The 12734-nt window shown below is 37.0% G+C and overlaps 1 protein-coding gene across 8 annotated transcripts in view; it reads left to right on the forward strand.

The window, feature by feature from the left end:
- Positions 1–12734, forward strand: part of NUP98 (nucleoporin 98 and 96 precursor) — a 118458-nt gene that overhangs the window by 25119 nt on the left and 80605 nt on the right. For 3 of the 8 annotated variants that reach the window (XM_086678170.1, XM_086678167.1, XM_025928302.2), the window contains 4 exons: positions 1001–1164; positions 4491–4628; positions 6047–6185; positions 12628–12720. In XM_086678170.1, the coding sequence (XP_086534296.1) occupies positions 1001–1164; positions 4491–4628; positions 6047–6185; positions 12628–12720 (534 nt within the window). The remainder of the gene's footprint in view (positions 1–1000; positions 1165–4490; positions 4629–6046; positions 6186–12627; positions 12721–12734) is intronic. The other 5 variants (XM_086678171.1, XM_086678168.1, XM_025928303.2 and 2 more) reach the window with 2 other exon arrangements.

Consider the following 12734-nt stretch of genomic DNA (forward strand, 5'->3'; position numbering starts at 1 on the left):
ACTTGTGAGTATAGCATAACCTAGAGACTTGTCCAATCGCTAGGTTGTACACCTGAAACTAATATAACATTGTGTTTCAACTTCAAAGACTCAAGAAAAAAAGATTGTTAAGGGGGCAAGGGTGAAGACAAATAAATTAGAAAAGCTGTTGCTTCATTCACATGAGAGATGATAGTGGCTTGACTGAGGAGATGGAGGTAGTAAACGTGTCAGATTCTAGACCCAGTTTGAATATAGAACTGATGAGATTTGCCGATAGATTGCTTTTATGTGGGATGTGAAAGAGGGAAGTCTATGATGATGACTAAATTACTTTATGAAAATACTACTTTTGTACAGGTAATACATATGTATGATAAAAAGTTCATGAGACAAAAAAGTCTGTAACCAAAGGTATCTTGTTTGCTTCCCCTAGCTATTATTTTCCTCCATAAAACACGCAAAAGTTGGACTGTTTTGTGATCTTTTACAGAGATTTATACACACCTGCGAATATACAGATAAATACATATTTAAGTGGCATTTAACATTCATTTCAGACTTGGTATCCTGTGATGTAGTTTAGCCACATACTCATTATCAAATACAGTGTATCCTATGTGAAATAGAAAGCCTCTGTTCTCAAGAAAAACTTAATCTAACAAGGTTAAAATACACATATAGATTCTGAGTGTGGTGTGGTATTTTGTTAATAGAAGAAAGTTTTGGACTCAAAAAAGATTACTTAGCCCAGCCAGGGTTCTTGGAGTCAGAGTATTATTATAGGAATTGAAGTCTGAACTAAATCCAGAGTTAGGTGAAAAAGGATGGGAAGTGAAATGGTTATCTATTTTGAGTAGTGAATGAAATTTTCCTACATCATTTAGATATGTAGATATGTAGATTTCCTACATCATTTAGTCAACAATATTAATGTTGTTGCAGTAACTGAATAATGTGAGATTTGAGGGGGTTTTTCTTTTCTCCATTTATTTTTACTGTATTTCTTTTTTTCTGAAAGGTACAACTGGGTTTGGAACAAATCCGGGTGGTCTCTTTGGCCAACAGAATCAGCAGACTACCAGCCTCTTCAGTAAACCATTTGGCCAGGCCACAACCACCCAGAACACTGGCTTTTCCTTTGGTAATACCAGCACACTAGGACAGCCAAGTACTAATACCATGGTAAGGAAACAGACCTTTAATTAACTCCAGGTCTTATTCAGAGAACTAAGTAATGAGGCTTCTAATCATATCAAAGTAGCAAGTTCTACCTCTACGGTAGTTCTTAAGGGTTGACAGTATATAGAAAGGAATATGCAAAATGTAAATAATTAAAGCCTAGATTCTAGTCCAAACTTTACTCCCTCCTCACTGAGGGGCTGTTGAGCAAGTCACTTATTCTTTCCAAGCATATTTCCTTACCACCAGGAGCTGCTTCATGTGCTAGAATTGGCCACTAAAGTTATACTTTAGGACATTGGCTCTACTCATTCTATGGAGTATAGGAGAAAATACTTACAAATTACTAGCTGTATTTCAGCATATTCTTTCAGCTTTTTCCTTAAGCGGAGTCAGGCAAAGATGTGTAGTTCATTAAAATAAATAAGGGAGGACTAAAACTCAGAGCCATATTAGATAATTGCTATTTCTGTGCAAAAAGCAAAAGAGAAAGTCCTTAGAGTCATTACCAGTTTCTGTATTTTTTTTTAACTTTATTTTTTTATTTTGAGAGAGAGCGCATGTGCACTGGGGAGAGGCAGAGAGAGAGGGAGAAAGAGAATCCAAAGCAGGCTCTGAACTGTGAGCGCGGAGCCTGACACTGGGGGCTTGAACTCACAAACTGTGAGATCATGACCTGAGCTGAAATCAGAAGTCAGACACATAACCAGCTGAGCCACCCAGATGCCCCTTTACCAGTTTATTTCTAAGGACTCTTTTTGGGAAGAATAAAATTAAGATTAATGAGAAGTATGATTTATTGATTAAAATTTTCAGAATTTAACTGGCCTTTAAGTTAGAGATACTGTATCTGATTAAAAAACCAGTACAGCCAGATCCCAAAAATCTTTAAAAATTTTTTTTAATGTTTATTCATTTTTTTGAGAGAGAGAGAGAGAGACAGAGACAGAGCATGAACAGGGAAGAAGCAGAGAGAGAGGGAGACAGAATCCAAGGATTCTGAGTTGTCAGCACAGAGCCCTATACGGAGTTTGAACTCACACACTGTGAGATTATGACCTGAACCAAAGTCAGACGCTTAACTGATTGAGCTACCCAGGCACCCCTCAAACCCCAAAAATCTTACAAATACTTGGCAAACCAAATTCACCAACATGTGAAAAAGATGATAACCATGACCAAGTGGGATTCATCCTGGAAGGTTGATTCAACATAGGAAAATTAATAAACATAATAAACAAAAACTACATGATCACTTCAGTAGGTGCAGAAAAAGCATTTGACACCCTTTCATGATAAAAACACTCAACAAAGAAAGGAATCCAGGCCAACTAATCTTTGACAAAGCAGGAAAAAATATCCAATGGAATAAAGACAAATGGTGCTTCAACAAATGGTGCTGAGAAAACTGGACAGTGACATGCAAAAATATGAACCTGGACCACTTTCTTACACCATACACAAAAATAAACTCAAAATGGATGAAAGACCTATATGTAAGACAGGAAGCCATCAAAATCCTCGAGGAGAAAGGCAAAAACCTCCTTGACCTCGGCCGCAGCAACTTCTTAACACGTCTTTAGAATCAAGGGAAACAAAAGCAAAAATGAACTATTGGGATCTCATCAAAATAAAAAGCTTCTGAACAGTGAAGGAAACTATCAGCAAAACTAAAAGGCAACCAACAGAATGGGAGAAGATATTTGTAAATGACATAATAGATAAAGGGTTAGTATCCAAAATCTATGAAGAATTGATCAAACTTGACACCCAAAAAACAAATAATCCAGTGAAGAAATAGGCAAAAGACGTGAATAGACACTTCTCCAAAGAAGACATCCAGATGGTGAACAGACACATGAAAAAATGCTCAATATCACTCCTTATCAGGGAAATACAAATCAAAACCACAATGAGATACCACCTCACACCTGTCAGAATGGCTAACGTCAATAACTCAGGCGAGGATGCAGAGAAAGGATCTCTTTTGCACTGCTGGTGGGAATGCAAACTGGTGTAGCCATCCTGGAAAACAGTATGGAGGTTCCTCACAAAATTAAAAATAGAACTGCCCTACGACCCACGAATTGCACTACTAGGTATTTATCCAAGGGATACAGGAATGCTGTTTTGAAGGGACACATGCACCCCAATGTTTATAGCAGTGCTATCGACAATCGCCAGAGTATGGAAAGAGCCTGAATGTCCATCGACAGATGAATGGATAAAGATGTGGTGTATATATATACAATGGAGTGTTACTTGGCAATCAAAAAGAATGAAATCACTGTTGAATTCTCATTTCAGCAATAGTTCATTAGTGCAATATTTTTCTTTTTTTTTTTTTTTAATTTTTTTTTAACATTTATTTATTTTTGAGACAGAGACAGAGCATGAACGGGGGAGGGTCAGAGAGAGAGGGAGACACAGAATCTGAAACAGGCTCCAGGCTCTGAGCAGTCAGCACAGAAACCGACGCGGGGCTCGAACCCATGGACAGTGAGATCATGACCTGAGCCGAAGTCGGACGCTTAACCGACGGAGCCACCCAGGCGCCCCGCAATATTTTTCTTTAGTTAACTAATGTATAAATAAAATATCTTCTTAAGCACTGGATGACATAAACTTTATTTGTAATTAGTATAGTTTCTCATGTCAAATTAAGACTTAACATTACACTCCTGCCTCTGTGTCCAGATTGATAATTTCAGCCAGCTGATTGTTTTCAGTTGTATGATTCAAAGTCCATTGCCCGGCTCAGCATTGGTTAGTTCTTTTGGCATAACTCTCTGAAAATGAAGCATTCTGTCATATTTTGTTTTCAGTGTTACAATCCTGCTATCTCTTAGAGCGTAAGAGTTTAGTATAAAGTCTTACCACTGCCCAGGACATTGGAACTCATTGGGCTTAGATGTAGATATGAGGGTTTTGTTTTTTGTTTTTTTTAAATGGCCCTGCTCGTTGTTGTGACGAAAAATAATGCTTTATGTATTTAGCATAATATCTATCTTGTAAACTGTGTTTTTTAAAAACATTTTTTTTAATGGTTTTTTTTTTTATTTTTGAGAGAGATAGAGACAGAATGCGAGTGGGTTAGGAGCAGAGAGAGAGGGAGACACAGAATCCGAAGCAGGCTCCAGGCTCCGAGCTGTCAGCACAGAGCCCGACACGGGGCTGGAACTCATGAGCTGTGAGATCATTACCTCAGCCGAAGTCGGATGCTCAACCGACTGAGCCACCCAGGCTCACCCAAAATGGCAGCTATTATTAATCTTAAGATTCTTAAAACTGACTTGTAGGATATCTTTTAATGTAGATACCTTTTGCAGGGTTTATTTGGAGTAACCCAAGCCTCACAGCCTGGAGGTCTTTTTGGGACAGCTACCAACACCAGCACTGGGACAGCATTTGGAACAGGAACAGGTCTCTTTGGGCAGCCCAATACTGGATTTGGTGCTGTCGGTTCGGTAGGTTATTATAGTTGATCTAATTTGAAGATATGTATAAATTTGTTAAAGAATTTCTAAGAAAGATTTAACTATTTTTCAAGTGTTTTTATTAGGTCTTAGACAATGCTGATAGTAATTAAAAGCTATTTGGTACAAAAATAAGTAACTTTAGTAGGTTAATTTTCAAGTAGTAAGTTCTTTTTTAAACTTCTTTGCCACAATGATTATGTACAGTTTACTTATGATAGCACAGTATCACTCCAGTTGGTTAAATTGTTGAGTCTAAATTGAAGTGCTTTCATTATTAAGTCAGGTAATTTTTAGTTCCTATACTCTATTCTCTTGGGTGATACGTTGGTATGATATTTGAGAATTAAGAATTCCAAGTTACTAAAGTTGGTGATCTCATGGTTTTCCTGCAGCTGGAGGCTTAACTGAATTGTGTTCCCTGTTCAGTCATTTAAGTAAACAACTATTTAGGAGTGCGCTTGACCCTAAAAATAATAGTAAATTCTGTATTACCACTTAAACTATAAGAATCAATATAAAACAGCCAATCTGTCTTATTTACCCGTTAAAAAAAAAGCTTTGAACATGCTGTTGGTGGATAATTAAAAAAAGAAAATGAAAAAGAAAGAAAAATCCCAAAATGTGATTTTCAGGGAAATAGCAATCTGTTATTCCGTAACTTTTCTTTGGGCAGCTAATTGAGATGAGAAATTGAGAAAATTATATAATTCTTCAAAAAGTTATTAGTAACCAGTTTATTGAGATATAATCCATATGCCATACAATTCACCCTCTTAAAGTTTATAATTGAGTGGTTTTTTGTATACCGACTGATTGTGGAACTATTACCATAGTCAATTTGAGAACATGTTCATCACCTTAATAAAAAGAAACCTCATACTTATTAGTAGTCATTTCTCATTTCCCTCAATTAACCTCAAGCCTGCTGTCTACAGATTTGTCTATTCTGGACATTTCATATAAATGGAATCACATAATATGTAGTCTTTTGTGACCACCTTACTTAGCATAATGTTTTAAAGGCTCATTCATATTCTAGCATGTTTAAATTTTTTATTGTAACTTTCTGCTGGCAAATTAAATACATGAACGTTTCTGTTACCAGGTAAAAAAAAATATTTGATTACCTTATTATTTTCTTTGCTGTGCTGAAATACTGTGTTTGCTGAAGGGTTGCCATTAACTTCTCAGGCTAGAAGCATGCTCTGTAAAGTCCCATCTTGCTCAGATTAGTATATTTTTCTTATAGTCTTTATTCATCCTCCTCCTACTTTTTCATAAAGTTATGACATTCTTCTCTCATTTCCCTCACATCCAATCCAGTATACCTGAGGTGTAACCTCTGTTTACTGTTTGGAGTGTGTCTTTATACTACTTAAATTTTTTCTGTATTTTGTTCTTTTTAGACCCTGTTTGGCAATAACAAGCTTACTACATTTGGAACCAGCACAACCAGTGCTCCTTCATTTGGTACAACCAGTGGCGGGCTCTTTGGTAACAAACCAACCCTGACTTTAGGAACCAATACAAACACTTCCAATTTTGGTACATATAAAAAAGCAGGTTTGACTCTCTTAAAGTTACACTGACTATACCACACATCATTCTCCTGATTCATATGATTGGGAATATTAAAAAATTCTCAGGTAAGCTGTGGCTTGATGTGAGGTACCAGAGGGAAAGGTTTAAAATCATAGATATGGGTTGACATACTTAGATATAAATTGCCTTACCTCATTATTAGGCTCCCAACTCCCTGCTTTGGATAAAATGGGCCATTCAACACATGCAGTATTACCTTGTAGAAAGTTGCTTCTCTAATGGAGATAGAAGTTTTTCAAAATAAGGAAATACATTTCCTTTGGATTACCTCACCAATAGTTGAGAAACCATAAATGAAACACATGCAGTTGAGATAACGCACACTTTTTTTTTTTTAAGTTTATTTATTTATTTTGAGAGACAGAGACCAGCACGAGCAGGGGAGGGGCAGAGAGAGAGGGAGAAAGCAAGAAACCCAAGTAGGCTCCATGCTACCAGCACAGAACCAGATGCGGGGCTCGAACTCACAAAACTGTGAGATCACGACCTGAACGAAGAAACCAAGAGTTGGACACTTAACCAATGGAGCTACCCAGAAGCCCCGAGATAACACATTCTCTTAGGCCAGGTTTCAAATAGGGAAGTAGTGTACAAATTTGATGATTTTTTTTTAAATGTTTTTTGTTGTCATTTTTGTTTTGATTTTTGTTTTTTTTGAGATTTCATGATTCTTATCAAAAGTTGAAGCTTTCCTTCAGCTGCAAAAGTTTATTTTTGAATATGTGTTCATTATAAAAAATTTAGAAAATACAGATAAGATTGAATAATAATTAAAATACAGCCCTAAACTAGTTTTCAGAGATAATGCTAAAAAAATTAAACTTTAATAGAACATTATATCTTCTGTAACTACCTAATTAAGCTTTTAATCAAATTTTTAACAAATTATTAACATAATTTGCATTAGATAAGGAAAGTTCATTTTATGATCAAGGGAAATAATAGTTTAAATATCTGTTAAGGATTTTACATACCAGATACATCATTACACACTGGGGATACTTAGTGGTAGATGAGTGAAAAGACATGGTCAGTGGAGCACCTGGCTGGCTCATTTGGAAGAGCATGCCACTCTTGATCTCAGAGTCCGAGTTTGAGCTTGAACCTACGAACTGTGAGATTATGACCTGAGCTGAAATCAAGAGTTGGATGCTTAACTGACTGAGCCACCCAGGAACCCCTAGACCAGTTGTTTCTTAGTTATCTTCTCATCCTATGAGATTTTAATATCACATATGTACTGTGTGTCTGTTTATGTACTGTGGCCCTTTCAAGGGCCATAAACCATTGTATATCTATGATTCATTTAACCCCTCAAGAGTCAATTTTCCCTCCCTTTGAAAATGCATGTCTTTTTTTGTAGCATGCTTCATGTTCAGAAACACTTTTTTTTTTTAATTTTTTTTTTTTTCAACGTTTATTTATTTTTGGGACAGAGAGAGACAGAGCATGAACGGGGGAGGGGCAGAGAGAGAGGGAGACTCAGAATCGGAAACAGGCTCCAGGCTCTGAGCCATCAGCCCAGAGCCTGACGCGGGGCTCGAACTCACAGACCGCGAGATCGTGACCTGGCTGAAGTCGGACGCTTAACCGACTGCGCCACCCAGGCGCCCCAGAAACAGTTTTTATTTGCTTATATAGGCTAAAATGATGAAGTGGGCTGGGCTTGATGTTTTTCCATGGTTGCAGATTTCTGATAGTTTGGAGATTTTTTTTGTTGGATATGTATATACACACACACACACTCCTGTCCAGTGGTTTGAAAATGAAAGATTTCATTTTTATCTAAAATGCCTCACTAGCTTTTGTGATGAATCTGAATGGTCCTAATTTTTTTTCTTTTTTAATCCCCAGTGTTGACCTAGTGCCTGGCATAGCATTGGTGCTCACTAAAACTTGGTTAAATGATTTAAAGGGTGAACAAATGGGGCCCTAAGAGTAATGATTCCTTCTGAGTCAGATGGGAGTTGCAGGGTGGCAAGTTTTATTCTACTCTTGGGTGAATTTAAATTTCCGTTACCACCCTTGAGGAATCCAGAGCTAGGTAAGGCTTTCTTTGATTCTCTTGTTGTCTTGGGAACCTTTCAACTTTGAGTTTGTGGGCAGAAGAATCTTCCGATTTGGAAATAAGCCATATAACAAATCTGGAAATGGAATAAGGTTATACAAAGATTCAGAGTGTTGCTAAGTTATTGTTGGTCACACACTATCCATTATGGGATTTTGTTTCATTCTGATGCTGGTTAATCCACAGAGTTAAAAGTTGGGATACCTAAAGTAAGTTGGAGTACCTGCTGCCACAGTTGGTGTTGCAAGATCCTTAAGTCATTCTTTAGAGTCATCAGCTCATTTTCTTAGTAAATATTCTTGGCAGGAACGAGTTTAAGATTAAGTGAGTATAAGATAAGTGTCTGAATTTCTTTTTTTTTTTTTAATTTTTTTTAATGTTTATTTATTTTTGAGAGAGACAAAGCGTGAGTGGGGGCGGGGCGGAGAGCAAGGGAGACAGAATCTGAAGCAGGCTCCAGGCTCTGAGCTGTCAGCACAGAACCCTGTGTGGGGCTCAACCCATGAACCGTGAGATTATGACCTGAGCCGAAGTCGGACACTTAACCGACTGAGCCACCCAGGTACCCCTAGTGTCTGAATTTCTCAGTGAATGGAGGAATAGAATTGTTTCAGGAGAGGAATTACAGACAGAATGCCTATACGTGGGAGCAACAGTTTAAAAAGGTTGATTCTTTTTGTAATAATAAGATGATGTTGGGCAATATATCAGTGATTCTTCTATGCTGTATGGTTAAGTGGGCAGTTAAGGACCTATTTGTTTTTTTTTTTGTTTTGTTTTTTTTTTTTTATTTATTTTTGGGACAGAGAGAGACAGAGCATGAACGGGGGAGGGGCAGAGAGAGAGGGAGACACAGAATCGGAAACAGGCTCCAGGCTCCGAGCCACCAGCCCAGAGCCCGACGCGGGGCTCGAACTCACGGACTGCGAGATCGTGACCTGGCTGAAGTCGGACGCCTAACCGACTGCGCCACCCAGGCGCCCCAGTTAAGGACCTATTTGAATACTTAAGTCCTTAGGCTTATTTTTCTAAATTGAGATATAATTGAAATATAACATTAGTTTCAGGTATAAGGATTTGTTATTTGTGTGTATTGTGAAATGATCACTGCAGTAAGTCTAGTTAATAGTTAACATCTGTCACCATACATAGTTACACATTTTTTTATGATGAGAACATTTAGGATCTACTAGTTTAGCAACTTTCACATATGCAAGACAGTATTAACTGTCGTCACCATACTGTAAATAATATCCCCATGACTTATTTATTTTATAACTGGAAGTTTGTACCTTTGATCCCCTTTTACCCATTTCGCCCATCTCCCATTCCTTGCCTCTGGCAATTACCAATCTATTGTCTGTATCTATAAGCTCGTCTTTTGTTTTATGAGATTACACATATAAGTGAGATCATGCAGGTTTGTCTTTCTCTGAATGGCTTATTTCACTTAGCATAATGCTTTCAAATTCCTTCCATGTTGTCACAGATGGCAATGTTTCATTCTCCTTTATGGCTGAATAATACTCATTGTATGTACATACCACATCTTTATCCATTTATCCATCAGTGGATACTTAAAATACAAAATACTGTTTTCAGTATTTTGGCTATTGTAAAAAATTATTTGTGTTCGTTTATTTATTTTGAGAGAGAGAGAGAATGCACACACAAGTGGGAGAGGGTCAGAGAGAGAGAGAGGGAGGGAGAGAATCCCAAGCAGCCTCGTGTTATCAGCACAGAGCCAGACACAGGGCTCACGCTCATAAACTTTAAGATGACTTGAGCTGAAACCAAGAGTCGGATGCTTAACCAACTGAGCCACCCAGACAGCCCTCACTGTGGTTTTGATTTGCATTTCCCTGATGATTAATGATGTTGAGCATCTTTTCATATGTCTTTGGTCCATCTGTATGTCTTCTTTGGAAAAATGTCTATTCAGATCCTCTGCCCGTTTTTAAATTAGATTATTTTTTTGCTATCATGTTGAGCTCTTTATATAGATATTAACTTCTTATCAGATGTGTGATTTACAGGTATTTTCCCTCATGCAGTAGCTTGTCTTTTCATTTTGTTGATGGTTTCCTTTGTTGTATAAAAGCCTTTTAAGTTTGATATAGTCCCAATTGTTTATTTCTGCTTTAGTTGCCTTTGCTTTTGGTGTCACATCCAAAAAGTCATTGCCCCAACAGATGTTACATAGGAGCTCACAGCCTATATTGTCTTCTAGGGGTTTTATACTTTCAGGTCTTGCAGTTCAAGTTTTTAATTTTTGTGTATGGTGTAAGATTGTGGTCCAGTTTCATTCTTTTGCTGTCCAGTTTTCCTAGCACCATTTATTGGACACACTGTCCTCCTTTGTATATTCTTGGCTCCTTTGTTGTAAATTAATTAACCATTAATTAATCATCTTTAATTTTACTTTAAAAATTGTTTTGAAATAACAGAGTTGATCAACATTTGTCAGTAAGAATCTGAGGAAATGTGTGGTATAAACAGTGTAAGTTGGGAATTATTTCCCTCGTGTGGGTTTGAGGTAGTTCACAAGTATCTTATTTTCTGCTATTTATGGAAGACCCTTTCCGGTTAAATTTTAACTCAAAAAAGAATATTTCCAGGTACATTTGTTTTCTTTAAAAAAACCAAAAACTGTGTTTGAGTAGCAGTACTGTTTTGTGGCATAGCTATTAGCACAATTGAAGAAAAGATTTAATGAGTATATGAATTAAATAGATTATGTCAGATTATATGCATTTTTTTAGTTTTTTATTTTGAGAAAAAGAGCACGTGAGCAAGGGAGGAGCAGAAAGAGAGGGAGAGAGAATCCCAGGCTCTGTGCAGAGCCTGACACAGGGCTTGATCATGAGATCATGATGACTTGAGCCAAAATCAGGAGTTGAATGCTTTACCGACTGAGCCACCAGGCACCCCTGATCACATGTATTTCTAAATGACATTAAAAATACATTTTCAAACTATTTAAATTCTTCAGCCTTTTTTCTTGGTCTTTTTCTATTGAGATAATAATCCAAAGATTGGCATGACTAAGTATAATATTCTTATTTGGTGATAGTGTCATATATTCCAAGATACTCTTTATTAAGACTGTTATCTTTTAGAGCTGTTCCCCTCCATGATACCTTTTAAAAAGACTTCAAGTATTTCATGAACAAGGTTTGATTGATTTTTGTTTCCTCTTATCAAAAGAGATTAATGATAGGGGTACCTCACTGGCTCAGTTGGTGGAGCATACAGTTCTTGATCTCCGGGTTGTGAGGTAGAGCCCCATGTTGAGTGTAGAGATTACTTAACAATAAAATCTTTATGAAGAAAAACAAGAGATGAATGTTATGTTCATTAGCTGTTTTGTTGATATCATCTCCAAAAGGAGTACAGAAACTTTGTGGACCTATCTGAACAAAAGGTAAATAATAGCAGTAATGCAGTATAGGTTTCTTCTGGGGAAACCTATGGATTTTCAAGGGAAATTAATAGGATTTTCTCTAAAAGATCAGTCATAGTGAAGGAAGATGGGTTTAACTATCCACCATCTCTGATAATGAAACAGTTCAACCCAAGAAAAGTTATGTATACATTATTTTTAATATCAGCTAGCTGAGTTCTTGAGTGCTCCTGTGGGCTGATTTGATTATGAGACCTCATAAAGGTGAAAGATGAGGATTAAAGTTCCTCATGTGTGGTCAGCCAGCCACACATTACTGCCCATGCAGGGTTTATCTGTTCAAAACCAGAGCTACTACTGTAGAAAATTTTATAGGTAAATTTCTGTTAGCAGGAACCTTTAGATTCAATAAAGTGTGTTTGTTGGCTGTCTTATTTTTAAAAAAAAATTTTTTTTTTAAAGTTTACTTAAGTAATCTGTAGACCCAACGTGAGGCTCGAACTCAAAACCCTGACATCAAGAGCCACATTTTCTACTGACTGAGCCAGCCAGGTGCCCTGGACTGTCTTATTTTTAGTGAAAGCTGGAGGGAATTCATTTTTCTTCCATTAATTAAACATCAAAAATATGTTTGAGTCTTACAAAGGGAATGTATATGCTCAAGCATAGTCACTTTGCTTTAATATTTCAAGTCTGAAACATAAGTAAATAGGAAGATATGGGGGTCTGTTTACAGGCATCAAAATTTTAAAAACTTTAAAAATGTTAAAGTAGCCTGCCATTTAGGATTTCTAAATATTATTAACTGACAGGATACAAAGCTTAGGGTCAGACTGCCTTTTTAAAAATTCCCTTATACAGGAAATTGAGAGTTATATTAAAAGTACAGTCCACTCACTCTTTTGTCCTTCTAGGTTTCGGCACAAATACCAGTGGGAGTAGTATTTTTGGAAGTAAACCAGGACCTGGGACTCTGGGAACTGGCCTTGGTGCAGGATTTGGAACAGGTAAGGAACTGTAC

Source organism: Puma concolor, chromosome D1 (assembly GCF_028749965.1).
Source record: "Puma concolor isolate L17-30 chromosome D1, mPumCon1.1.hap2, whole genome shotgun sequence".
In the NCBI taxonomy this organism is placed as follows: Eukaryota; Metazoa; Chordata; class Mammalia; order Carnivora; family Felidae; genus Puma; species Puma concolor.